The 27,919-nt window shown below is 35.6% G+C and overlaps 1 protein-coding gene across 1 annotated transcript; it reads right to left on the reverse strand.

The window, feature by feature from the left end:
- Positions 1–269: 269 nt before the first annotated feature.
- LOC149417829 (uncharacterized) lies at positions 270–27,884 on the reverse strand. The gene is made up of 7 exons (XM_089639467.1): positions 27,788–27,884; positions 27,586–27,707; positions 26,565–26,731; positions 24,252–24,487; positions 9,133–9,320; positions 7,013–7,184; positions 270–1,961 (listed from the first exon to the last, which is right to left on the reverse strand). The coding sequence occupies exons 1-7, from the start codon at positions 27,788–27,790 to the stop codon at positions 1,857–1,859; spliced, it is 993 nt and encodes a 330-aa protein (XP_089495593.1). The 5' UTR covers positions 27,791–27,884; the 3' UTR covers positions 270–1,856.
- Between the last annotated feature and the right edge of the window lie 35 nt (positions 27,885–27,919).

The following is a 27,919-nucleotide window of genomic DNA, read 5'->3' on the forward strand; positions in this document are numbered from 1 at the left end:
ACGCCAAACGCAGCCCAACATTATTTGTACACAATTGGAATTCACCACGTGAGAACGGGTCGCTTCTACGACTTGTTCCTGTGTTCAACAGCTCAGCTGTGAAATGATTTGCCAGCCTTTGTGTTTCCTTTCTAGAACACTTTTCTTTTTTTTCACATAACGCCTTTTCAAGACCCAGGTTAACTCCTTCCTTTCCTCAAGAAGATCCTTCAAACATCACCCCCAAAGACTGACACATAATAAAAAGCACTTATCATGTTTATGTTTTAATTTAATACAAATATATTACATTACATTATTTTATATAGTTACAATTATCTTATTATGTCATTATTTTCTTTAATAATACATAGGACTAAAGGTGTCCCGAATGCGACTCACGGCTAAAACGCTCATCAGCATACGATAAATTAAAAACTGTACATGTTTATTTAGGTAACGATAAAAGATGGAAAAAACATTTTCAGGTAAAACTGTAAAGTTTTAATGAGAATAAATGCACAAACGAGATGACGAAATTCACCACCAAATGTAAGACTGTCTTCTTTGGATACCTACAAGATTTATGGAAGAAGAGGACCAGGAAGACGGTAAGACAGTATAGAAAATGGATGGAAGACAACAAGTGAAACAGCATGCCATAAAAAGAAATTAAGGGGCCGCAGATGTAATTTAATTTACTAGTTAGTCACTGATCATTTGATGGTCCACCTAACAAGCTATAGCTTCAAAAACAAGATGTTATCACAACACGTCTAAAAATACGAATTTTAAAATAAATACCACCAACACCAATGTTTGGAGTGCAACGGGGACTTCTCACCAAAAATGCTGTGACAAAAATGGCCAAAAAGCAAATAACCAAGAATACTGTGACAACAATGGCCACAAAGCAAAGAACCAAGAATGCTGTGACAAAAATGGTCACAAAGCAAAGAACCAAAGAAATAGCAATGCTACATATCTTGTTACGAGATAGAAAGACAAAGTAATGGATACAGAGTAAAGCAAAGATTAATGACATTACGACCACAATCTTCAACCTCAAGTCAGACTATGCTGAGCATGCGGCACGTCTAACAGATTACCATCGGATAGCGTCCTTGTTTCCACGAGAAACAGATGAGATGGGCTGACAATCTAAAAATAACCGCCGGTCTCGGTTGAATGAGAACCATCAAGAATATTAGAAACTAGAGACACGTCTAAAGCTGAACGCCAGAGTTTATACCAAGAAGAAGATTGTTAATGCTTACACTTGATGACAAAGAATGATATATCAATTTCAATTTTAGTTCTTCACTCTTGCCACGTACCCTTCAATTACGTAATGCATTCTACGTATTGTAAACAATCCATACAATATTATTTTATTGAGATCGCCAAATATTATGTATTCATTATAAATTAATCTTTCAACTCAATAACTTGAAATACTGAGCCATCTTCAATTATTTCTCTTGCGATTTACAAAATTATTTTAGAATAACTAGTTTGGCAGTAGACAATAAATTACACATTAGCTAAAATTAGTAAATATATAAAAATAAATGCTAAAGTTTTTTTTTAAATATGAACCATATTATGAAATGTGGATACAAAGAGAAAAAATAGCAGAAATTGGTATCTCTTAAAAAGTTTTTTAATAATATGTGTCATTGGATAATTTCTATAGTGCCGCTTTTGTGAAAAATCACCTCAGCAGCGCTGTATATATATGAGACTTGGGGTAACAGGTTCCGTTTTAGGTATTATAATAATTCATTTACAGGCAGTCATTGGAGGCAATCATTTGTTATTTATTAAGTCGAACCGTATGCTAGTCGATCAGAATCTTCAATGTTTAAGATTTCAGATCAAATAGGAGTAACTCCCACAGGGCAGTCGTACAAGTTGATGGATTTATCTTCCGATACGGATACCAGGCGATTGCTGTCAGGGTTGAATTTTGCACACCACACCTGGAATAAAAATACATATTAGCAATATGCTTTACTATTTCTCAATCAATATTTAACTGAGCAAGAACTGTCTCATTGTTTTGAGAACTGTCTCAATTTAACAAAACAATAAAGTAAGCAATCTGATTTTCTTTCAAAATACTTTCATTTTGAAGGATTGTTATTGGATCATTTTAGTGATAAGATTTCTAATTTGATCCTTTAAAATTATAGAACCTGTTACGTACATTTAAGAACTATTACATATCAACGATCCAAAAAGCGTTAAGAGGAACAACTGCACGGTCTTTTTTGTACAAAACTTATGTTTGGATTTGAGCACAGACTAAATTAGACTAGACACGGCATATTCATTTAAAAATAACCCCAACACAATTTTGGTTTGGTTCACGTGCACATTTATAAAAAGGCCCACGCATTGTGTCGCAATGCGAAATGGATACTGTGCGTTGTGTTTTACCTTTTGTTGGTCTAGAGTAAGCTAATTTGCTTCTCAGCTATGATGGGCAAGTTCATTTTTTCATCACAAAAATAATCCAGTTCCAAATATTTAAATTTGAATTATGTCCATATTACAACACCTCTGACAACAAATTCTTCGTGGTTTCGCTTACGAGTTTGAACGCTCGTACAAGGAGTTTAAACAGAGTTGGGTTGTTAAGTTCATCTCCATATTTGTGACGTGCGCTAGGTGGCGTTATTTTTAAAATGAATTTAACTAGACAGGGCTAATCTAGTATAATACATCAATGGATTTGAGGCCAAAATACTTAATCAGGGTGGCCACAAAAAACGGATTTCAAAATTCCCTGATAATTCCAGGTTTTCCAGGGCAGTTTCTATATTTTTCCCTGATATGTTTTATTTGATAAGGACATATCGTTCAAAATTTTATTTTTGAAACACGATTTTCATCTACGTCAGAAAATTAGAACAGATACATAAATAAAGGGAATTCCGTAATCTAAAGCATTTATTATTTCCTTGCACCACAATGATCTATTCAAAACGAAATACACTTATTACAAATTTATGATATTTCGCCTGAAGACAATTTGTGTACAAATGAAAAGACCAGACAAAAATAGACAAATAAACAAAAGTAAGTACAGTAGAACCCCGATAATTCGAAAAAACGCGTAATTCAAAATTATCGCCAAAAAAATTTCCGCAGAAAAATTTTTTCACACAAAATTTTTTTTAATTCGAAATTCGTTAATTCGTAATTCGAAATTTATTTTTTATTTTGTCCGCGCACGAAAATTTGTTCGTGAAATTCGAAAAAATTTGTTTTTTGCGAAAATAAATCATAATATTTCGTAAATCTGAATCTAAAAGTCAGCCGTGGCGGTAAAACGCCGAAAAATGTATTTTTACGTGGTTATACATCGTCCTAATTAGTATTATTATTTTGTAAATCTGAATCGATTTACACTGGAATGTTGTATTTTTTCAAATTTATTTAGAATATCCGAGTTTGAAGGGCCGAGAAAATACGTTTTACGCGGATATATGTCGTAGTTTTAAGAGTTTACTCCAAATATCTGTATTTAAAAGATCGGCCGCGAAATTTCGATTTACGCGTATATTTACGAATTTATTTCGAATATTTGAATTTAAATGGCCCGCTGCGACGGAAATCGGCCGCGAAATCTCGATTTACGCGTAAATATATCGTATTTTTACTAACTTTACTTCGAATATCCGAGTTGAAAAATACGGCGCGACGGAAATCAGCCGAAAATTTTCGATTCACGCCGAAATATGACATATTTTTACAAATTTACTTCAAATATCTGAACTTAAAAGGCCGGCCGCGACGAAAAACTGCCGATAAATTTCGATTTACGCGGAAATATTTCATATTTTTACGAATTTACATCAAACATCTTAATTTAAAGGGTCGGCCGCGACGGAAATCGGCCGCGCATTCTCGATTTGCACGGAAATATATCGTATTCGACGGAAATCGGCCGCGCATTCTCGATTAAACGGAAATATATCGTATTTTTGCGAATTTTTTTCGAATCTGAATTTTAAGAGCCGGCCGCGACGGATTACGGCCGCGAATTCTCGTTTAACGCGGAAATATATCGTATTTTTACGAATTTAAATTCAGATATTTGAAATAATGGGCCGGCTGCGACGGAAAATTACTGCGAAATCTCGATTTACGCGGAAATATATCGTATTTTTACGAATATCTCAATTTAAAGGGTAGGCCGCGACCGAAATCGGCAGCGAAATCTCGATTTACGCGTAAAAATATAGCATTTTTACGAATTTATTGCGAATATCTGAATTTAAAGGGCCCGGCGCTGCGGTAATCGGCCGCGAAAATATATTAATAATAATTGGTATCAATACGAATTTACAACTAAAATACCACCCGGATTTGAAGAGGCGGCCGAGAAAATCGATTTTCGGCATATTTTTTTTTTTTTCATAAAAATTCGAATTACGTGGGAATGTTAATTCGAAATTTGATTTTTGATGTCCCGTGGATTTCGAATTAACGAGGTTCTACTGTATTGACACTTTGTAAAAATGTTGATGATGATGATCTTTAAATTTTATTACGACCGTACTGGGTGTCCGACCCTTTTGACACTTTGTTGTAACTTTGCTAGCTTTTTCTTTACAGATTTCGCACCAACAGTATAGGGGAAAAACCAAGGCGGGTGGTTTACAACATGATTGTGTTGCAAGAGCTATTTACGAAAATAATAATAAAAAAATACCTACTTATCTAGTTTGTCTTTGTCGGCATATCTTTTGTTACACACGCCGCAAGTAAAAGTAATAAAATACAACTTTGGGACTTCACAAATCGTAAATAACGAATTTCGTTTTATTTTTGGAATTCCCTGATATTTTAAGAATATTTTTAAATTCCCTGACATTTCCCTGATAATTCCCGGTTCGGTAAAATTCCCTGATAATTCCCGGTTTTCCCGGTTTTCCAGGTCTGTGGCCACCCTGTTAATACATACCGAACTGAATAATTATTTTTTTAAACAAAAGGTATAGCAAATATCTAGTTTTATTTTAAATAGTAAAAAAATGCCATTAAATAATTCAATTTTTCGCTATTTTAGAGGCAACTATGAAAATTTTTTGTTAGTTGATAGTAATCCTCCTAAAATCGCAAAAAATCGATTTATTTAATAGCTTATATTTTATAATTTGAAACACAAATAAATAAAGCAGAACATATTCGTACTAGATATGCTATACCTTTTGATAAAAACATATTTTGACCCCAAATCCAAATTTTAATTTTGTACGAAAAAGGCCACGAAGCGTTCCCCTTAAAAGAATCCAATCATTTAATTGATGTCTTTTATTGTTTATTGTTGTTGTTATACGCCCATAGGGGCTTTTACATAGATTATAAATAAGTTTTACATAAGTTATCGAGTTAGAATTTATACTAAGAGTTATAAAAGTGAAGAATTTTAAAAAAATATACAAGTAGTTTTTGAAGAATATGGCGTAAAGAAACATTTTAAACAACATAATATTTAACAATAACAAAGAACAAAATATAATATAAAACATTACAATAACATATCTAATCGTTAAATCTATTACAATAATTTGTATGATTCCACAAAGTGTTGGTTTAATTTGAATTTAAGATTATAAAGGGAATCATGGAATATATCTATAATACCACCAAACTTGTTGCCCAAATCATGCATCCTATTGGTAAGTGAGTTTGACTGATAGTTGGTTTTATATGTGTCGCAAAAGAATGTTGTATTTTGTCTAGTATTTCTTGTCGGTACATAGAGTTTAATAGCAGCAACGATGGCAGGGCTGTCAATAAGGTTGTTCATGACTCTGTATAATAAAATTAGGTCTGAAATGGTTCTTCTGTCAGACAGCGTAATTAAATTAAGTCCATTCATCAAATTTACATAATTAATGTTTTCTATTGGAATTTTAAGCTTGAAATTTAAGTACCTAAGAAATTTGTGTTGAACCCGTTCTAATTTGTTAGAGTGTACTTTATAGAAAGGAGACCAAATAGGTGAATTATATTCCACTTGGCTTCTAACTAGTGAAATGTAGAGTGTTTTCATGCAATCCAATGACTTAAAATCAGTTAGGGTTCTACAAAGGAAGCCAAGAATCTTTAAAGCCTTATTAGTTATATCATCTATATGCGCTGTGAATGTTAAGTTTGATTCGAATATAACTCCCAAGTCACGAATTTGTGATACTGGTGTTAATTTAACATTATTTAAATTATATTCATGTAAGATATGAGAATGAGTTCTGGAAAATCGTATTACTTGACATTTCTCAATGTTCAAAAATAACATATTTTGTTCGCACCATTTAAAAAATTTATCTAAATTAGCTTGTAAAATTAGGCAATCATATATATTTCGTATTCTTTTAAACAATTTTAGATCATCTGCAAAAAGTAGGACTTGTACATCTTTAAATATGTTTACAATGTCATTAATGAATATTAAGAATAATATTGGGCTTTGTTTCATTATGTATTTTATTTAACACTAACTTAATGAACTCTTACAAGTAATAATAAAAATGCCTAGTGTCCGGGTAAAGAGTTTTAAAAGATTATTTACGTAAAGTTTCAGTTTCGGCTAAAAATACAATTGAAACTGAACATCAGTTTCGGTTTCGGTTTTGAATGAAAGTCTAGTTTCGGTTGGTCAAAATTTGGTAAAACTTCAAAATTATTTCCTGAACAGATAATCGATTTCATTAGCCTGTTTGAGGCCTAGGAGTCAAAAGTTCTTATGTAAATTAGTGACACCAGTTTTCTTTCAAATCGGTATAAACCAACCCTGTGCAGGTGCAATTGGAGCAGTCCACTCCGGGCGCCGATTTGCCAAGGCGCTAATAAGACCTAACACCTAACAAAGCGACCTTGAGGTTTTTACCAGCGCCAGGCTCCGTTTGGCTCTGGGCCAGCCCTCCCAACACGGAACAGATAATATCAAGTATTATCTGTTCCGTACATTCAATTCATTACATTAAAAAACAATGTACATTATAAATGATGTATATACCTGATCAGTGTGTTCGCTGAATGTCTGTATGCATTTCTTGGAGCCAACCTCCCAAATCTTCACGGTTTTATCGGAACTGCAAGAAGCAAAATGCTTTCCATCCGGACTAAAGGCCACGGATAGCACCCACGAGGCATGACCAGAGAGAGTTCCCGCTACGTTGGCGTGTTGTCTGCAAAATAACATGTTTCATTAATCACAAACACCTAATATTTTATGAAAACCGCAACAGTTCTACTAGCAATTTATAGATGGTAGCACTTCTGTTCATATCTAGCATGTGGAGCGAGTGTGTACGAAAGTCGGCAACAGTTCTACTAGCAAATTAAAGATGGTAGCACTTCTGTTCATATCTAGCATGTGGAGCGAGTGTGTACGAAAGTCGGCAACAGTTTTACTAGCAAATTAAAGATGGTAGCACTTCTGTTCATATCTAGCATGTGGAACGAGTGTGTACGAAAGTCGGCAACAGTTTTACTAGCAAATTAAAGATGGTAGCACTTCTGTTCATATCTAGCATGTGGAGCGAGTGTGTACGAAAGTCGGCAACAGTTCTACTAGCAAATTAAAAATGGTAGCACTTCTGTTCATATCTAGCATGTGGAGCGAGTGTGTACGAAAGTCGGCAACAGTTTTACTAGCAAATTAAAGATGGTAGCACTTCTGTTCATATCTAGCATGTGGAGCGAGTGTGTACGAAAGTCGGCATCAGTTCTACTAGCAAATTAAAGATGGTAGCACTTCTGTTCATATCTAGCATGTAGAGCGAGTGTGTACGAAAGTCGGCAACAGTTCTACTAGCAAATTAAAGATGGTAGCACTTCTGTTCATATCTAGCATGTGGAGCGAGTGTGTACGAAAGTCGGCAACAGTTTTACTAGCAAATTAAAGATGGTAGCACTTCTGTTCATATCTAGCATGTGGAGCGAGTGTGTACGAAAGTCGGCAACAGTTTTACTAGCAAATTAAAGATGGTAGCACTTCTGTTCATATCTAGCATGTGGAGCGAGTGTGTACGAAAGTCGGCAACAGTTCTACTAGCAAATTAAAGATGGTAGCACTTCTGTTCATATCTAGCATGTGGAGCGAGTGTGTACGAAAGTCGGCAACAGTTTTACTAGCAAATTAAAGATGGTAGCACTTCTGTTCATATCTAGCATGTGGAGCGAGTGTGTACGAAAGTCGGCAACAGTTCTACTAGCAAATTAAAGATGGTAGCACTTCTGTTCATATCTAGCATGTAGAGCGAGTGTGTACGAAAGTCGGCAACAGTTCTACTAGCAAATTAAAGATGGTAGCACTTCTGTTCATATCTAGCATGTGGAGCGAGTGTGTACGAAAGTCGGCAACAGTTTTACTAGCAAATTAAAGATGGCAGCACTTCTGTTCATATCTAGCATGTGGAGCGAGTGTGTACGAAAGTCGGCAACAGTTCTACTAGCAAATTAAAGATGGTAGCACTTCTGTTCATATCTAGCATGTGGAGCGAGTGTGTACGAAAGTCGGCAACAGTTCTACTAGCAAATTAAAGATGGTAGCACTTCTGTTCATATCTAGCATGTGGAGCGAGTGTGTACGAAAGTCGGCAACAGTTCTACTAGCAAATTAAAGATGGTAGCACTTCTGTTCATATCTAGCACGTGGAGCGAGTGTGTACGAAAGTCGGCAACAGTTCTACTAGCAAATTAAAGATGGTAGCACTTCTGTTCATATCTAGCATGTGGAGCGAGTGTGTACGAAAGTCGGCAACAGTTTTACTAGCAAATTAAAGATGGTAGCACTTCTGTTCATATCTAGCATGTGGATCGAGGGTGTACGAAAGTCGTTGGATACAATAGATTTTAAGTCATTCTAAAATAGATTTTATTACATTAACAGCCTTACTAATGAACCTTTTTTAAATTTGTACACAACTGATAAACAACCGTTTACTATACATAAATGGTTTTGTTATCAGATGTGTAAAATTTATAACACGTTTATTAGTAAGGCTGTTTAATCCAGTAGGCCGCCCCAGACAAAATTTGGGAAATCAACTTTCTTTCATAAAATATGACTTTTAGTTTTGGTTTGTGATATGTTGATACTAATTGATGATGGAGAAATTATCAATGACTTACACATCGTAAAGCTTGATGTGGCCATCGTCAGAAGCGGTGCAGAGCAGCTGTGAGTCGGGTGAGAAGCAGAGACCCCGGATGGGCATGGCATGGCCTTCCAGCGTGTGCACCAGCTTGCCCTGAGCTACGTCGAAGATGTTGATGATGCCGTCGATGGCGCCACTCGCAATGTATTTTCCATCTGGACTCTGAAAGACAATGGCAAAAGCATAGATACATATTATATGGAGATTTATTTATTTATTAATTTACGGACAATATGTCCATTAAAACCATAATATTGACACAAATAAGAAAGAAAAAAAAGATGACAGTGAATGGAGAGTACATGAATGTGAAGGGCAAAGACAATGTAAAATAGAAAATGTTCATATAGAAAATAACTACAAGTCATAGCATCAATAACGATTAAGTTGTGAAAAATTACACATTACGTATCGCTTTTTGAAAGTCATTTAGACTTACACCAAAAAATTCAATGCTCTGACTTGAGTTTACAAGTCTCGACATTCTAGACAAAGAAGAATGGTACCCATAGTTAGTTGAGTGGTGATTGAGGAACAACAATTCATTATTTCGGAGTCTACGGGATGGGGTGTTGAATTGAATGAGTTGTAGCAGTTCAGGTGAGTCGGTTATACTGTTGATTATTTTAAATATGCAAATTAGATCGGAGTCTTTTCTACGTTTTTCTAATGAAGATAGGTTTAAAGTCTGTTCAATTTCCTCATATGAGTAATCGCCTCTTTCAAGTCCTAACCTCCAAGCAATTCGCCGTAGGAAGCGATGTTGGACAGATTCGATGTGACTAATGTGGACAGCATAGAAAGGAGACCAAATGACACTGGCATATTCAAGGTGAGGACGAACCAACGAACAATATAGAGTTTTAAGTGTTCTTATATGTTTAAATTCTGAGGTAATTCTATGAATGAACCCGAGTAGCTTCAGTGATTTATTTACGATGTTATTTATATGATTTCGAAAAGAGAGATTGCAATCAAGAGTGACCCCAAGGTCCTTGATGGATGTGACAGTTGATAGACAAGCACCATTTAGTTTATACTCAAACTGAATAGGTTTATTGGCTCTGTAAAAGGACAAAACTTTACATTTATCAACATTGAGTTCCAAGCAGTTTAGTTTGCACCAATCGTTAAATGAATCAATATCAAGTTGAAATAGTAAACAGTCATGAAAGGATTTAATTATCTTAAGGATCTTATTATCATCAGCAAAAAGCCAGAAGCGTGTGTGCGAAAAAACTTTAGTTAAGTCGTTAATAAAAAGGTTAAAAAGAAGCGGTGCCAAATGGGCTCCTTGGGGAACACCGGAAGTTACATCAATGTTAAAGGATTCAAAGTTATTTATTTTAACTCTTTGTTTTCTGTCACTCAAGTAAGATTGAAAAAATGATAACATAGGGTTTCTAATACCTATGGCATAAAGTTTGGCCATGAGTATTGAGTGATTTACTTTGTCAAAGGCTTTAGAGAAGTCGGTGTAAAGGACATCAGCCTGAGAGTTGTCTTCTAAAGCTTTAACAATGATGTTTGTAAAAGACAGTAAATTAGTTGTTGTAGATTTCGCTGATCTAAATCCATGCTGTTCCTCAATCAGAACATTTTTGAAAATAGGAGTGATTTTCTTTGTAATTGTTGATTCAAATATTTTCGGAACATTAGATATACAGTGAAACCTCTATCTATCGTTCCTCGAATAATCGTTTTCCCGGATGTATCATTTATTTCTTCTAGTCCGAATTCATTTCATACAAAAATAGATCGCATCGATCGTTTCTATGTCCACCATTTTCCCGCATTCATCGTAGGAATTACGTCACGTATTTGACATATTTTGTCTGTGTTGAAACGGCGCCAGACGGCACTCGTTACGATGCGCGAAACTTTTCAGAGAGAAAGAGAAAGAATAACAGTTTGTCGCCGCCATCAGTAGCTAGTTGTCGTCACTCGTCAGTTGTTGCTAGATACCCGAACTTAGTGGAGTGTGTGCAGTTATCCTTTTTGAACTTTTAAACTATCTTCGAAATGAGCCGTTCGATAAAAAAAGTACGTACTCTTCAAGAAAGATTGAAAATTATCAAAGAGGTGGAAAAAAACCCCGCTGAAAAACGTGTCGATATAGCCAAGCGTTTAGGAATCGCGGCATCCACGTTAAATTCTATTTTCTTGAAAAAAAACCAAATTCGGGAGCAAATTCAAAAGTGCGGAAAATCTTCGAAAACTAGAAAAACCAAGAATCAAAGTTTAGCGAATTGGAAAAAATTCTTTTCTCTTGGTACCAACAATCTCGTGCCGTTAACATTCCGATTGATGGGAGCATTGTTCGAGAAAAGGTAAAACAAATTGCGGAGAGACTCGGCATTAACGATTTTGCAGCATCGAACGGGTGGATAAGTCGTTTTAAAGATCGCCACGGTCTTGTGTACAAGAAGCTCGCAGGAGAGTCCGCATCCGTAGATCTGGAAAGAACTTCGCTATGGATAAATGAGCTTCCAAAACTGTTGGAAAATTACGAGCCTCGGAATATTTACAATGCTGATGAAACAGGACTCTTTTATAATTGTCTGCCCGACGGCACACTCACGATAAAGGGTGAGTCCTGCCATGGTGGTAAGGGGTCGAAAGAGAGGATCTCTGTGTTATTTTGCGTTAACAGTGATGGAAGTGACATGCGCGAGCCACTCGTTATTGGCAAATCGTTAAAGCCTAGGTGTTTTTAAAACACAAAAACTTTACCAGTAAAATATTACGCGAACAAAAAGGCATGGATGACCACAAACATTTTTAATTTGTTTTTAAGGGACCTTGATGCGGAAATGCGCGTAAAGCAACGAAACATTTTATTGTTCATAGACAACTGTGCAGCGCACCCAACTGAGACGAAATTTTTGAAGAATGTAAAAGTTATTTTTTATCCTGCAAACTGTACGAGCGTTTTGCAACCATTAGATATGGGAATTATCAAATGTTTCAAAGGATTTTATCGGAAACAACTTGTGCGGAAGGCTGTGTGTTTGATGGATTCGGGCACTTCAGTAAATAAGGCCACTTTAAAGATTGACATTCTACAAGCGTTGCATTTCACATTGACTGCTTGGCGTCAGGTCAAACAGACAACAGTTGTAAACTGTTTCAACAAATGCGGTTACAATAGAGTGTCAGAATCTTTAGATGAACAACTAGAACACGTTGAGGTTTCTGAAGATGATTGGCTTAGATTAGATACTCAGACAAATTTTAACAATTTTGTTACTTTCGACGACAATATTCCAACGTGTGGGATAGAAACTATCGAAAGCTTGTGTGACGCAAGATTGACGGAGACAACAAAAGAGGTGGATATTGATGAAGAGGAGCCGCTGCCTGTACCTTCATTTTCAGAAGCATGCACACTCTTTGAAAGATTGAAAACTTTCTACTACGCACACTCAATATCTAATGCTGAAAAAAATATCATTTGCAAAGCTGAAAATATACTGTTGACTTGCGGAAATAAAACAGTAAAAAAACAAATGTCGATGAAAGATTATGTATTTACAATGCAATAAACTTTAAACAAATTTTGGTTCTGTTTAGCTTTGTATTTTTTTAAAATAAATACATTTATTTAAATCTAAAACTTATTTTCTTCTTATAATTTTAATCTACCAACGGTTATGCAGATTGGGAGGAAGGTATCTTTACTGGATCGTATCTCCTTGTGTTTTGTCCTCTTAATCCCGCATTCATTGTTTTCCCGCATTCATCGTTTATTTCAATAGGTCCCTTTAAAACCAATAGATAGAGGTTTCACTGTAATTGATATTGGTCTGTAATTTCCAATATTTGATTTGTTCCCAGACTTGAAAATGGGTCGAATATACGAAATTTTCCATGAGTCTGCAAAAGTTCCAGATGATAGTGATAAGTTGTACAACATACAAATTGGGTTAGATAAAGTATATTTACATTCTTTTAGTAAGATTTCTGGAATGCCATCAGGTCCGGAAGTTTTTTTATGAGAAAGATTATTTAAGGCTTGGTATACCTCTACAAGTGATATTTGGCAATCATTCAAGTCAATATTTTGGTCATAGTTAAGTGGAGGGATGGTGCATGACGCATCAGAATATACAGAGGAGAAATGTTTTGCAAAAAGGTTGGCGATGTCATGACTATTAGTAGCATGAGTTTCATTAAAATACATACTTGAGGGGAGATCATTATCAGCACGCTTTTGCGCAACAAATTGCCAAAATTGTTTAGGATTTTTGAGTAGTTTTGTCTCTGTATCTTCAACAAAGGATTTATAGCATTTGGCTGATTCAATTTTGGACAATTCCCTTAGCTGAGAGAATTTTTGATAAAAGTTTAAGTTTCCAGTCACTTTAAATAACTTATGGGTTTTCTTTTTTTCAATTATATTGTTTAAGTGTCGAGCTAAACCAATTAGGAAACTTGGGTTGACAGTATAATCCCTTAGGAATAAACAAATCAATAGCACGTGATAAACATTCATTAAATTTATATACAGCGTCATTAATATCAGAATTTAAAAAATAGTGTTGACCAGTTAATCTGAGAAAGATAATTGTTAAAATTTGAATAATCACCATCGAGAAATTTGTAGTGATATGAGACATTTGGTTTCAATGAAGCGAGTTTGAAAAAATTTGAGATGTTAATCGAGAGAGGTGGATGATATCTATCAATTGGTAATAAGGAGATATCAGCTTCACTTACTATGACATTTTGTATACTAGTGAAAATTAAATCCAGGCAAGAACCCTAACAGTTAGTGACAGCATTTACTTGAAACATATTCAAATAGGCAAAACAATTAACAATTTCAATAGCTTGTGAGGAAAGATTACTAGTTAGAGTGTTGACACCTTTATTGTCATTTAGCCACAATATTTTAGGCAAATTATAATCACCACAAATAAACAATGAACCAGCGTTTCTAGATACATGCTCAACTAAAGCAGTATGTGACTTGTAGACTTCTAACGAGGAAGACGGGGGAATGTAAACACAACCAAGTACAAGTTTTTTGGTGCCAAATAGAACACACAAGAATAATTGATCACAAACATTGTTGGATGATTCTAGAATATGGCAAGGGTATTTTTTGTTTACACATATCATCACTCCACCTCCTTTTGACTTCCCAGAAGTAGTAGAACGGTCACTACGAAAAATATTATAATCAAACAGTCCAAGTTCAGCAGATGCGACATTATCAGAGAGCCATGTTTCGGTAAAGAATAAAAAGTCATAATGACATACACTGACGTTACAGCGAATAGTGTTTATTTTTGTATTTAGGCCACGGACATTTTGGTAGTACGTCGAGAAAGAATTTTTCACGGAATGATTGTTCAGGTTCAACCTAAAAAATTTGTCCTAGAAAGTTCACGTCTCTCTGCAGCTTGGCGGGCGGGGCAGTCTTGAGCTCCAGTGTTGTGGGAAGCCGGTTTTCTAAAGAAAGTACAGGTGGCACATACAGGAGATTTCTCCTTTTTGGGGCAGGCATCTCGATTGTGGCCAACTTTGGCACAGTGAGGACAGGTGGGTAAGTCTGCTTGGCACTTCGAGGCAATGTGACCATACAGTTGACAGTGGCCACACTTCAAACTATCTACCCAGTCTCTTACCCGGTGTAGCTGCCAGTCAATGGCAAGTTTAGTGCGAGATATCAACGAGTGGCGCACAGATGGAGGAACTCTGAAAATGTGGATGCAATTTCCTGTGCGGGGGCCAGATTTATGAGAAAATGTCATATTCTCCTTTAAACATTCTAAAGATAGACCTGTATCGTTGGTGGAATGATGATAAACGGCACTTATAATTTCATCAGGCGAAATATTTTGAGGAAGGTCGTGGATAGCAATGCGAGGGAGGCGGTTTGGGGCGATGGTTGCTTTTAGGCCCGCTTCAGATAGCGCTGGAGCATTTGCCAATTTTTTCGCTTCGGCTGAAGTGCTAGGGTGGATTAACACCCCACCACTTTTTAACTCACGCAACCCCGTCACTTGAATGCCCAGGGTGGCAGGATTTATGGCATTTTTCAGTGTTTTTAGGGTAGCTACAGAGGTGGACTGTGAATTTTCAGCTGGAAAAACTAAAACTGAAGGTCTAGCAGGGCCAGGAGGAGCATTGTTCCTGGTTATAGGTGGCAAGCGGGGAAGTTGGCTACTTGACTGAGAGTGGGTAGCAGCAACAGTATTCCAGGCACCTTGTGGTCTTTGATCTACTTCCGACAATTTGACTTCCAGGCACTTTATTTGACTGTCCTTTGGGGTCTCGAAAGACAGACACTGAGTTTTATTGAATTAAATGAGTTTTATTGCCATAAAAAGATATTTCAGTTTAGTTATGCACTTATCAGTTAACCTTATATAGTGACACGGAGAGCACACTCAATTTTACGCTTAACACAATTTAATATTTTACAGTATTTTTAAACAGTGAAACTAACAAGTTAACGAGTCATTGAGAGACTGCAAGTTTAATGAAGTCGGAGAGCAATCCTGCTGGTTCCTAAATTCATAACTGAGTGAGCATTGTCAATATAATTAAAAGTCAAAACATTAAGTATTATTGTCACCCAAACTACTACCGCGCGGCTGGGTCCCTAGTATCTACTTCAAATCACTCCACCTTAAATACAGGCTGACCCATCCTCCATTTTTCCAAAAAAAAAAAAAAAATTTTTAAGTTAATAAAATGGATTCCCAAGGATTCATCAATCTGGCGAGAAACGCGGTTGAGGCCCTCACTGAATTAATAATTGACCCAACAAGCAAATTAAACAAAGATCAAATTGCAAAAATGGTACCAAAAACAAATGCTATTCTCGGAACCATTGCTCAAATGGCTGCCAAAATGGCAGCACTCGAGGGTGAGCTGTCAGCTTTTAAAGCATTATCCAATAAACCTAACTCAGTAGTATCTACTTGTGAAGCAGCCGACGAACTCGAAGAATGAAAAAAAAGAGCAAATAATCTAATAATCATAAATATTCCTGAAAGCTCTAAGCTCAACCAAATAGAAAAAATACAAGATGACAAAATACAAATTACAAATATCTTGAATAAGATTGATAGTAACATTGAAATTAACTCTATCAACACTTTACGCCTTGGAGCAGTGAGGCCGGATAAACCTAGGCCCGTTAAGGTTATTCTAAAGAACTCCACTGAAGCAATAAATATCCTCAGGAGAAAGAACTTTTATCTGACCAACTCCACTGTTAAAATCTTTTCCGACCAAACACCGAACCAACGAAAATTCTTGTCGGACCTCCGCCAAGAATTGGAAACTCGGATAAAGGGAGGAGAAGTTGGGTTAACAATAAAATATATGAATAACAAGCCCACAATAATAAGGTCAACTTCAAAAAACTCAAACACATCATCGGATACGGCCAAAATATCCGAGGCTGCCGTACCAAACTCATAGAGCTACAAACTACTCTTCCACTACTCCAACACATTGAAGTTTTTCTTCTTACCGAAACTTGGCTTGATCCTGATATTCACACCGAGGAACTTGGATTTTCATCTTACAACACCTACCGCCTTGACAGAAATCCAGCCACTAGTACTAAAACCAGAGGAGGAGGAGTTCTTATATCCGTTACAAAATTACTGCCATCCACTCGATTAATTTGTAAACATCTGGACGTGGAACAGGTATTCGTTTTACTAAAAACTAAATCAGGCAAAATTCTACTGGGATGTGTCTACATTCCTCCTGGATCCAATATCACAGTCTACAGAAACCACATAGATGACCTCGAAACCTTTAAAAATAAATACCCTGATGCCAGAACAATTTTATTTGGTGACTATAATACCCCTTGCATTGATTGGATGAATAAGGACTCTTATCACAACTTAAGCCTACCAGAAAATGCCCGCGAAATAATAGATATGACGAACTTACTCTCTCTACATCAAGTCAATCAAGTCTACAATAGCAATAATCGGCTGCTGGATTTAGTATTCTGCAGTGATACCTCAGTCCATATTGCAAAATCAGTTGACGAGCTTCTCCCCCTAGACTGCCACCACCCCGCCCTAAGCATAACCATCACTACTAATAACTCACTAGATGACACAACTGTTCTTCCTAACCTTACTTATAATTTCTCCAAAGCTGACTATTCTAACATGAATCAATATCTTGCAAATGAAGACTGGTCATTTCTTCACCATAATAATACTATTAACTATAATCTTGAATTATTTTACAAAATTATTAATAAGGCCATTGAAAACTTTGTACCACTTTCACACTTCAAGGAAGCGAAGTTCCCAAAATGGTTCAGTGGCGAGCTAATTAACCTAGTTATCTGTAAAAAAATTGCACACAAAAACTTTAAAGAATCGAACTCTCTTATCGACTACAAGATATTTCACAACTATAGAACTCAATGTAAAAAACTATCAAGAAATTCATATTTCAATTATATAAATGGAATCGAAAACTCTATACCTTCTAATATACAAAACTTTTTCACTCACGTTAACTCTCTTAGAAAAAACAAACAAGGTTTACCCCTTTCAATGCACTTCAAAGAAAAGAGTAGTACTGACATGAATGTAAAAGTTAACTATTATGCTGATTATTTTAAAAGCGTCTATGACGAAGATATCCCAGACAATTATATACCACCTTCGTCGCTTAACGAGAGCATACATATCCCTGCCATACACATCAACATAAACGATGTTATAAGTAAAATCAAATCCTTAGACAAAAACAAAAAGGCTGGACCTGATAATGTACATCCCAATATCCTGATAAATTGCATTACTTCACTGGCTGAGCCGATTTTTCTATTGTTTAATCAATCCCTTGACACAGGGTGCTTCCCTGATATTTGGAAACGTTGTTATCTAACTCCTATATTTAAAAAGGGTAATAAAAGTGATGTTACTAACTATAGACCAATATGTAAGCTATCTGTAATTCCTACACTTTTTGAAAAACTATTACTTGATAAAATTTCACCATGTATTAACCATCTCATTGTTCCGAATCAACACGGATTTTTGTCAGGTAGATCAACTCTGAGAAATCTCTCGTTATATGAAAACTATATATCAAACGCATTAGCTAACAGAACTCAAGTCGATTCCATATATACGGACTTTATCAAGGCCTTTGACAAAGTATGCCATAAAATTCTCCTGATCAAACTACGTAAGCTCGGTATTGGCGGAAAACTTTTAGAATGGTTTGCTAGCTATCTAACTAATAGAGTTTTACTTGTAAAAATCAATTTGTTCATTTCCAATCAATTTATAGCTACCAGTGGTATACCACAGGGGTCTCATTTAGGCCCAATATTATTTTTACTGTTCATAAATGATATTGTAAATATATTTGATGAAGATATTAATACGTTACTTTTCGCAGATGATTTAAAAATATTTAAAATAATCAAAAGTGCTGAAGATTGTATCTGTCTACAAAATAATTTGAACAGGTTAATTAATTGGTGTTCTCTTAACAAACTTCATCTGAACATAAATAAGTGTTATTCAATTAAATTTTACAGAATAAATCAACCAATTATTCATTCATATAAACTCAATAACTCAATCCTTACCTCTGTCGAAGAAATTAATGACCTGGGGATAACTTTCGACTCTAAATTAAACTTCATATTGCATATAAATAATATTAATAATAAAGGAATGAAAATGCTAGGCTTCATTCCTCGAAATTCCAGAGGTTTCAAGAATATTTCAACATTAAAAATTTTGTATACATCCCTGGTTCGTAGTCAAGTCGAATATAACTCCTCGATCTGGTCCCCCCACTACAAATTACATTCAGATTCAATCGAAAAAATTCAACATAAATTCCTAAGACACATTAATTTTAAACTCGGTATTCCCATTGAAAATATAAATTATAATTACTGATGAAAAATCTAAATTTATTAAAACTCTCAGATCGAAGAATTATATCCGACTTAATATTTATGTTCAAAATTGTAAATGGTAGTATAGACAGTCCTGATTTAATTAACCTCATTGAATTTCATATATCCACGAGAGCTACTCGTTCTAAAATTTTGTTTAAATGCAACAATATCAGGACTGAGTATTCCAAACACTCGCTTGTACCTAGGTTGCATGAAGTTAGTAATAGATACGCAGATGTGGCAGATCTATTTAACTGCACGCAAGGTAGGTACAAGAGGGCTATGCTATCAAATCTTTTCAATCAATATTAATTTAATCTAATTCTACCTTATTTGCACTATACAAACTTATGTACTTGAATCTCTTGTTTACTTACTTACCTACTTACTCTCTAATATCATTTCACAATCAAATGCCACATATATTTGTAATTCTTTTTTTAAAATATTTTAACTGTGACATGTTATCATTGTTTATGGTATATTTATACCGTTGATATTAAATAAATAAATTATTGTCAAAAGTTATCCTCCGTACACTGTCAAATTTTTAGAGATAAATCACTTTTTTTAGCATTAATCGGTAGATATCGAGAAGACAAAGATACCGGGCGACAGCCCGAGAAAAACTCTACACTTCAACACAAATTCGCTTCGATTTTACACTGTTATAATGATTTTTTTTCTTAAAAAACGGGAGCAACAGAAAAAGCGACAATTTATCAAAGTTCTTAACCTTACTATCTAAGATAAACAAGTCTCAAAATATGTCGAAGTAAACATGAAGATTAGGAAATCTTAAGAATTATAAAGAAACAACAACACCTACAGTCAACAAACATGAAGATAAGGAAATTGACAAACATGAAAATGAGGCCTACAAACATGAAGATGATGAAATCAACAAACACGAAGATGAGCTTGACAAACACGAAGATGAGGAAATCATGATGTAACACCAACACAACTTGGTAGTTGACTTCAGGTACAGTCCGCCTCCGAACAGGAAATCCAAGTGAAGAGGACTGTAAATAATTTACTACTATACTTTGTATTTTAATAGTCGTTAATAAAAAAATAATATGTATTAATTACAATTACCCAAAAAAAAAATTATGTTAAACTGCACAAGAGTCACAACTGCTCCCAACCGTCTGGAGCCAGTAAGACTATGCATCCCCACTGGGGTATGTTGGGGGGCAGAAGGTAGTGGGGAGGGGAAGGAGATGGGGAAGAGAATGGTGGGGAATTACCTTGCTATTCAGATCTGGTCACCAAACACGGCCAAAGCCATTTCAAGCAATGTTTCAATTCTAAATGGTGGTTCACACCAGGGTGATTCACGGTGACAATTTGGATGGGTACATTGGGTAGGTGGGACAATTGCAGGATTTAATATTGAGATTTCCCATCCACCAAGTCTTTGCGAGAGTATTTTCCACTCTGGAACGTGCCGCGGCCTGTACTACATATTATTTTAAATTAATAAATTGTGAAATAACACAAATTCATTAAATAAAATTTACTTGCGCACGCCGAAATTTGAACCCACGACCCTCGGATTGCAAGTCGAGAGCCTTAACCCTCAACCACACAGGCCATCGAGTATACCTAAATGAAAACAGAAATCTGTTTTTGACATATCAAATATTGTCCATGAGCATTGATGAAACATCTCACTCAAAAAAAATATTACGATATTTGCCGTAATTCGCATTCCCCTTGTAGTTTTTAAATTATTGTTTCGATTGAAAATATCTGAATAACAAATATAGACTGCTACGAGAAAACTTTGCGAGTCATTTATATCAACTTTTATTGTTGACAACATGCTCGTCAACATGCATGCATGCAAGCAGGGAAGCGATCTAAAAATAAGTTGGTTAATAGGTATGCTTTGTTTGTGCTAAAAAATTAAGTTATTTTACCCTAGAGTGCTTCACTGGTTTTGCCCCAGTTTTACCGTGTCCTAGTAATTAGGTATATCGTACATGGTGGCAGCATTATTTATATTTAAATGGGCCTCGCTTAACACAGTGATGTCCGGTAATGTTTCTAGAAGATTTAATTTTAGTACAAACTCGTCCAGGTTTTTATGTAAACTTGGAATGTTTTGGTGTAGAAAAACAAATGCAGTTGGGACTTTATTTAATAAGTATTGTGTTCCCACAAACAGTTCTCCAACTCGTCGCGGAAGGAGATTTTAAATAATTGGTTCTTTATGTTAAATCAGGGATTTATTAATACTTCGCGTATTACAATGGTGACTCGATAGTCGACCTAACTAGGAGCTGGCTAAATGAGATCTGAAAACACCAAATGTGTCTGGGAGCATTCTAACTGGTCCTGGCGACTACTGGCTATTAGCTGCCATCTTGCGGACTTCCAAACAAGCTCTATGCACTGCCTTTTATGAGTGCATCTATGAAGCTCTTACTTCCCAGCATCAAGTTATTACATTGTTTTGATTCATCGCAAATGAACTAAGAAATATCTGTTAATTTGTCAATTTTCTCGGTTAGAAACTCATATTCCATTCATAGACGATTCTCTGTTGTGCTATGATGGGCATTATTTTTCGGTAATGGCATTTTTCACTATTTGCACCATGTTCAGTATAATTATTGTTTGTCTCAAATGCATTGTTTCTTTCGCAGTTATAGCATTCTACGATTTGTTTGGCTTTTTCTCATTCACTAAAATAATCATTTTTTGCAGTGTATGCATCTGGGCTTGTTCAGGCATTTTAGGGAAGTATGTCCGAAACCAAGGCAGTGGTAACATTGCATTAGGGGATTGCAATCTTCTATATGCGCTTGGACAAAACCTATATTATCCCTTTGTTTATCACGTTAATATGTTTCAGATTGGGCCTGTTGTTTCCATTATTACATTGTGTCACTTTTTCTATTTTTCAAAATTTTTGTTAATTTAATAGATTCGTTTAGGGCATCATTTAGTTCATTGTTTTGCAGAAAAAGATCGTTAAGAAAATTATCTTCATTGTACTCCCCTCCTGCACCTTTAATGATGATGCACCATATGTTGCAGATGGTTCCATGATAACTCAACACAGTGACAATTCAACACACTTTTAAAGTGATATAAAGTCATTAGAAACAATGAAAAAAAAAATAAAACTAACCTAACATAACCTACTTATCCCAGTTAATAAAGTTTTTGTTTCATCACTTTCAATGACTTTATATAACTTTTTAAAGATGTGATGAATTATCATTTTGATGAGTTATCCGGTCACCGTTGCGGATATGTATTCTGATTTTATTTTTATTTATTTCTGTTTTATTTTTATTTTTGGGGTCTTCTTTTTTCAAGCAAGTCTTAATTATTTTATTGTTTGATGCTTTTTTGTTCCCATTTATACACTAATTCCTATGTTAGGTTCTTTGATTGTTTTAGTAATAATGCTCCCTATGTCCTCAGATGTTTCCTTGCCTTCAGCAGTAATCATGACGGCACATTTGGGATCTTCGATTTGTATTATTCTTTCTTTTAGTACCATTGCGTAGGATTTTGGTATTTTTTTTTTGTTTAGGGATTTCTCTTTTTTTGGAGATCAATAATTTGTTCCTGGAAATTGTTTCGAGGTTTCTTCTAACAAGTTTATTGTTAAATCAAGATTCATTCATAGTGACTTTGTAGCTAGTTGGAACTGTGTGTTCAGAATTTGGTTTTTTATCATTTTAAAATCAATAATTACGAATGTAATAACACGTTTTTAGTATGACGATAAATGGAAAAAATTAAATTTATTATCTTCCGCAAATTTTTTGGAGTATTCTTAGGGTCTGAAAATACCCCATTTCACTTCTTCAGACCTAAATGGAAATGCCAGAGTTCCAAAAGTTCCAAACAGTCAGAACTCTACAGTGCAGTATCAGACAAAAGAAAATATTAAAAACCTAGTATGTACACCTGCTTTCCCACTACCTAAAAAATATTATTTTAAGTACCATATTATTCAATATGAAGCTCGACGATTTGAGATTTGACTAGCATTAAACCTCTGTAACTCTTCATAAAAAGTCACAGATAGAAATTAAATCTTAAAATGCCAGAAGGCCTCGGCACAAAATACTGGCGGCAACTTCAGAGGGAAAACTTCTAGTCGGTCGCTTGAGACAGAGTAAAAGAAAAGTAACTCCAGAGGCTGTGCGTAGAGACGCTGGCTCTGCAATAGACAGAGGCTGCTGAAGTAACCCAGGACAGGGACGCCTGGAGGAGCCTTGTCGAATTAATGGGTTTAGCATAGATGGCTCTGGTGCTAGTAGTTTATAGAGTTTTACAAGAGATGTCTCTAGTGTATAGGATTGCCCCATCATGTTCAGAACTGAGGTGGGCTAGCAGTTAGTTTCTAGCAACAGAGAGATTTTGAGAGCCTAATAGAGAGGATTTTGGCCCCCGGGCCACCTAACATAACCTAACCTAACACCCTTTTAAAAAAATTGCTGCTCGCAACAATCTGGAGCCAGTGAGACTATGGCACCTCCAATTAGGGTATTTTGCGAGGCTGAATGTAATGAGGAAGATGAAGGCAGGGAAGTAACTGGCTATTCAGATCTGGTCACCAAACACGGCCAAAGCCATTTCAAGCAACGTTTCAATTCTGAATGGTGGTCTTACACAAGGGCGATACTGAGAGTATATTCCACTCTGGAACGTGCCGCAAATAAACAGTATATTAATTTAAACGAGTAATTGTGAAACGCCACAAGTTAATCAAATAAAATTTAACTACGCATGCTTAGTTTTTTTACCCGCGACCTCCGGCTTGCTAGTCAAGAGCCTTACCCCTCAACCACGGAAGCCGCCCTTAATAAAAAAAGGTGTTATTAATTTTACACAACTGGTAAACAACCATATACCATACATTAATGGTTGCTTGACAGTTATGTAAAATTTAAAACACCTTTATTAGTAAGAACCAAAGTGTTTTATTGTGAAGAATGCATTATTCTTAACAAGAATATATTCACAACAGTAAGATGATGATGATGTTATTTTGGTGACTGGATAACTTATCAAAATGACAATTCAACAGATCTTAAAAAGTGATAAAGTCATGAAAAGTAATGAAACAAAAACTAGATCAAATAGATTACGTAGGTAAAGTTTACATGTTAGTAACCGTTATTGTATATTATTTAACTTACGTAAGCTATGCTCAACGTGAACTTTCCGCTAGTATCCAAGGTCTGCTCCTGCTTTCCACTTTCCACGCCGTACATGGAAATCTTTCCAGCGTGGCTGCCGGATATGACGTGCTTGTCGTCAGGGGAGAATTCCACGGTCCAGACGTCCACTGGACCCGTATCCATCGTCGTCAGCTTGTCTCCGCTCGTTACATCCCAGATCATGAGCGAGGAGTCTAGCGAACTGCTGGCAATGGCTGAAAAATTTTGTATTAGAATGAAACTATCTTACAAGTTTTTCCAGGGGACCGAAAAAAAAAAACTTGTATGTGGGATAAATTAGACCATTTTTAATTTAATGCTTCCACTGACCAAAAAATCAAAACTTCTTTTGTTGGAACTTATTAACTAGATTTAACATTAAAGCAAACATAATCAGTTTAGCTGAAAATACCTTTGTATTATTTCAAGAAGAAAACTCGACGGAAACATTTTATGTGGCTGAACAAGGGCTTGGTACACTTCAAAATTGGCTGAAAATTAACTTGTTTATCCTTAATATAAGCAAAATTTAATATATAACATTTTCAATGAACTCAAGGGGCCAACCAGAAAAATCACTTGAACTAAAATTACAAAAATGCCAGAGAAATAATGTTCAATGTCACTGCCCAGTTATAGAAAAATCTCAAAGCATAAAATATCTCGGGGTTGTTGGAACCTACATATCAAAGGTGTCACGGAAAAACTCACAAAACTCATACAGGGTGTCCGGGGGTAAAGTGCACTAACTTCGAGAGGTGATTCTACAAGATTTTAGAAGTATGTAGTTGAATGGTTTGTATGGGAAAATATTTTAATAATAATAACATGGCATTTATATAGAGCAGTTTAGTGTCTTTTCACTTCTCATTTCATTGTGGTTCACTTGTTTGGTGACTCAGCAGGGGTACCCGGGATCATGGGTTCAGGTTTATCTAAGTCTTGGCGGCGAATGCGTTTGCTCACCTACTGAGTGGCGGGTTGCATCGGGAGAGACTCGTTGAGGAGAGCTTTTGACTTCTCCAGCTGGACTCTCTCTCAACCCATCACTTTGCACCGCAGTGGAAGGGATGGATTCCTACGTCCGTCACTCCTGGACACATTGACCTCCAGATTCCTAATCACCCCTTGTATCTTTTTTCTTCCTAGAACTTTCTCTCTTTCCTTTCCCTAAAATGCTCTCCACACAGCATCCCCAAAGATTACATAGACCCTGAGGGAAACTCTTCTCAGAGCCTCCTGTGTGGAGCAAAAAAAAATACAGTGTGTGGCAAGCCTACGCACGACGGAAGTGAAACTTTTAGTATTCTTCTCTCTCTCTTTTCATTTCATTCTCTCTTTTTTTCTGTCTATTGACATATTTATAAGTAGCATGTGATAAAAAAAAATTAAAAGTTATAAAAATATGGGATTCGAACCCGGGTCCTGCATAACGAGTGTCGAACGCTCTGCCTCTAGACCGCGAGGAGAGATATTTCGCGCGACGCGGCGTTATCGGCCTTGATTAGTAATTTTAATGATTCAAAATAAAAATAATTAATCAAAATACCGAGCGACTCTACCGGCACGATTTGTAAGCTATATTTCGACCAAAATATCATATAGGTACCGTAAATTAAAGTAAAGGTAAATTAACAAATTTATGTAATTTTTTACTACATTATTACAAATTGTTGATAAATAAAAATAATTAATCAAAATACCGAGCGACTCTACCGTCTCGATTTGTAAGCTATATTTCTCGACCAAAATATCATATAGGTACCGTAAAGTAAATTAAATTTAAATTAACAAATTTATCTAATTTTTTACTACATTATTACAAATCGTTAATAAAAAAATTTTTAAAGTTATAAAAATATGGGATTCGAACCCGGGTCCTGCATAACGAGTGTCGAACGCTCTGCCTCTAGACTGCGGTTATTACGTATTCGACCAAAATATCATATAGTCAAAATATCTAAAAGTCGCAGCACGAGAGCATTTTATCACTTTAAAAAAAATTATTATTAAAAAAATCACAAAAAGAAAAAAAAAAAAATAGTTAAAGGGGGGATCGAACCTCGGTTCTTCACGACGACAATCGGGCGCTTTGCCTCTAGACCGCGAAGCTGAGTTTGGAGAGCGACCGAAAGTAGGTATATAATATTGGCTAGGCTTCTATAGCGAAATGATCACGGTTTTTGATGACGGTCATGAGTTGGTTTTACTCCGGTCCTCGAAATTGCATAACGCGCGTAAAGAAGTTTCACTTCAAAAAAATTAAATAACTAAACTATAATGAAACCTTACTTCTTCCAGTGGAGTTCACAGCAATAGATACAACTCCAAGAGAATGTCCTTCTAACTTGTGCCTCAGTTCCAATTTATCATTTCTGACTTGCCAAACTCTGACGAGATCATCCAGTCCCCCGGTGATCACATAGTCTGTTACTCCTTCAACAGAAGCATTGGAATCTCTGGAAAATAAATCAAAGGTAAAATTCAAATGGATATTTTTGAGACATCATAAACAAAATGGTTCAGGTCAAACAACAGTAATGCTTAGAACGAAACTATTTATTTTTGTTATTTATTTAAGATTTTCACATCACATCCTTGTCATACTCTTGTTTCTCTCAACGTTTTGGAATCCTACAACACACTTCAGCCAGTAAAGGTAGTTCTACCTGTTCGGTCGATTGATGGTTAATGGCTAGAAGGGTAGATCTATGTTTTGCGCCGGCCTCATTTCAATGGCAGAAAAGACGGAATTATTCAATGTTTTAATATGAATATTGTATACCAATCTCTTTGTAAAGGTACCATCTATGTGTGCATAGTTATCGAATCGTAATGAAATTCTTCTTTTTATACTTATCCTCGAGCCTTTCGTTTACATCGGTATTTCAACAAAAGGATGGTATATAATTATATATATATATTTGTTATTTTAATAATTCAATTGCTGGAATGACGGTTTTTATGACCGTGAAAACCAATTCGAATTTCTAACTCTGTTCCGCCTCACTCAACTCCTATGTGCAAACGAGCGAGGGATGTCGTGCGAATTTAAAGAAAGCAGGTATGGGCAAATACCGTTAGGCGGACAGTAATAAACATATTACAAGGTTAATTGAGTTGCATTTCTTTACTCTATCTCTATTTTTACTGTTTTCTGACATGTTAGCAATAAAAGTTTAGGATATGACACAAGAGAATATTATGTATGAATCAAACGAGCAAATACCAAACATGAAATAGATTATAATATAAATCAAAAATAAAAATGTATCAATTTAGGCAATAATAATATTGTTAGATATTATCTAACCTCCTTGAAGAACTTTCGCTATCTCTGTCCTTATCTTTGCTAGATTTCTCCCCGACTCTACTCCAAGCACAACTCCAAATTGCGTCTTCGTGGGCATTATCCTTCTTGTGCAAAAGGGCATACTGAAACCAAACATTATATTAGAATACCGTACGAGCACTTACTGATAATAGATATATTTTTACCGGCCTTCCGCACTTACCATTCTATTATTTATGTTTTGCTAAAAGTAAACTCAACCATTAAGTTTCAAACCAAAAACGTGAAACACCGGGCTTTTTTGACAACTTGGCCATAGAACTCTAAGGTTTGAAGAAGGGGGTTGACAGAACCA

Source organism: Hesperophylax consimilis, chromosome 14 (genome assembly GCF_061612785.1).
Source record: "Hesperophylax consimilis isolate HC1 chromosome 14, BYU_Hcon_1.0, whole genome shotgun sequence".
NCBI classification, from domain to species: domain Eukaryota; kingdom Metazoa; phylum Arthropoda; class Insecta; order Trichoptera; family Limnephilidae; genus Hesperophylax; species Hesperophylax consimilis.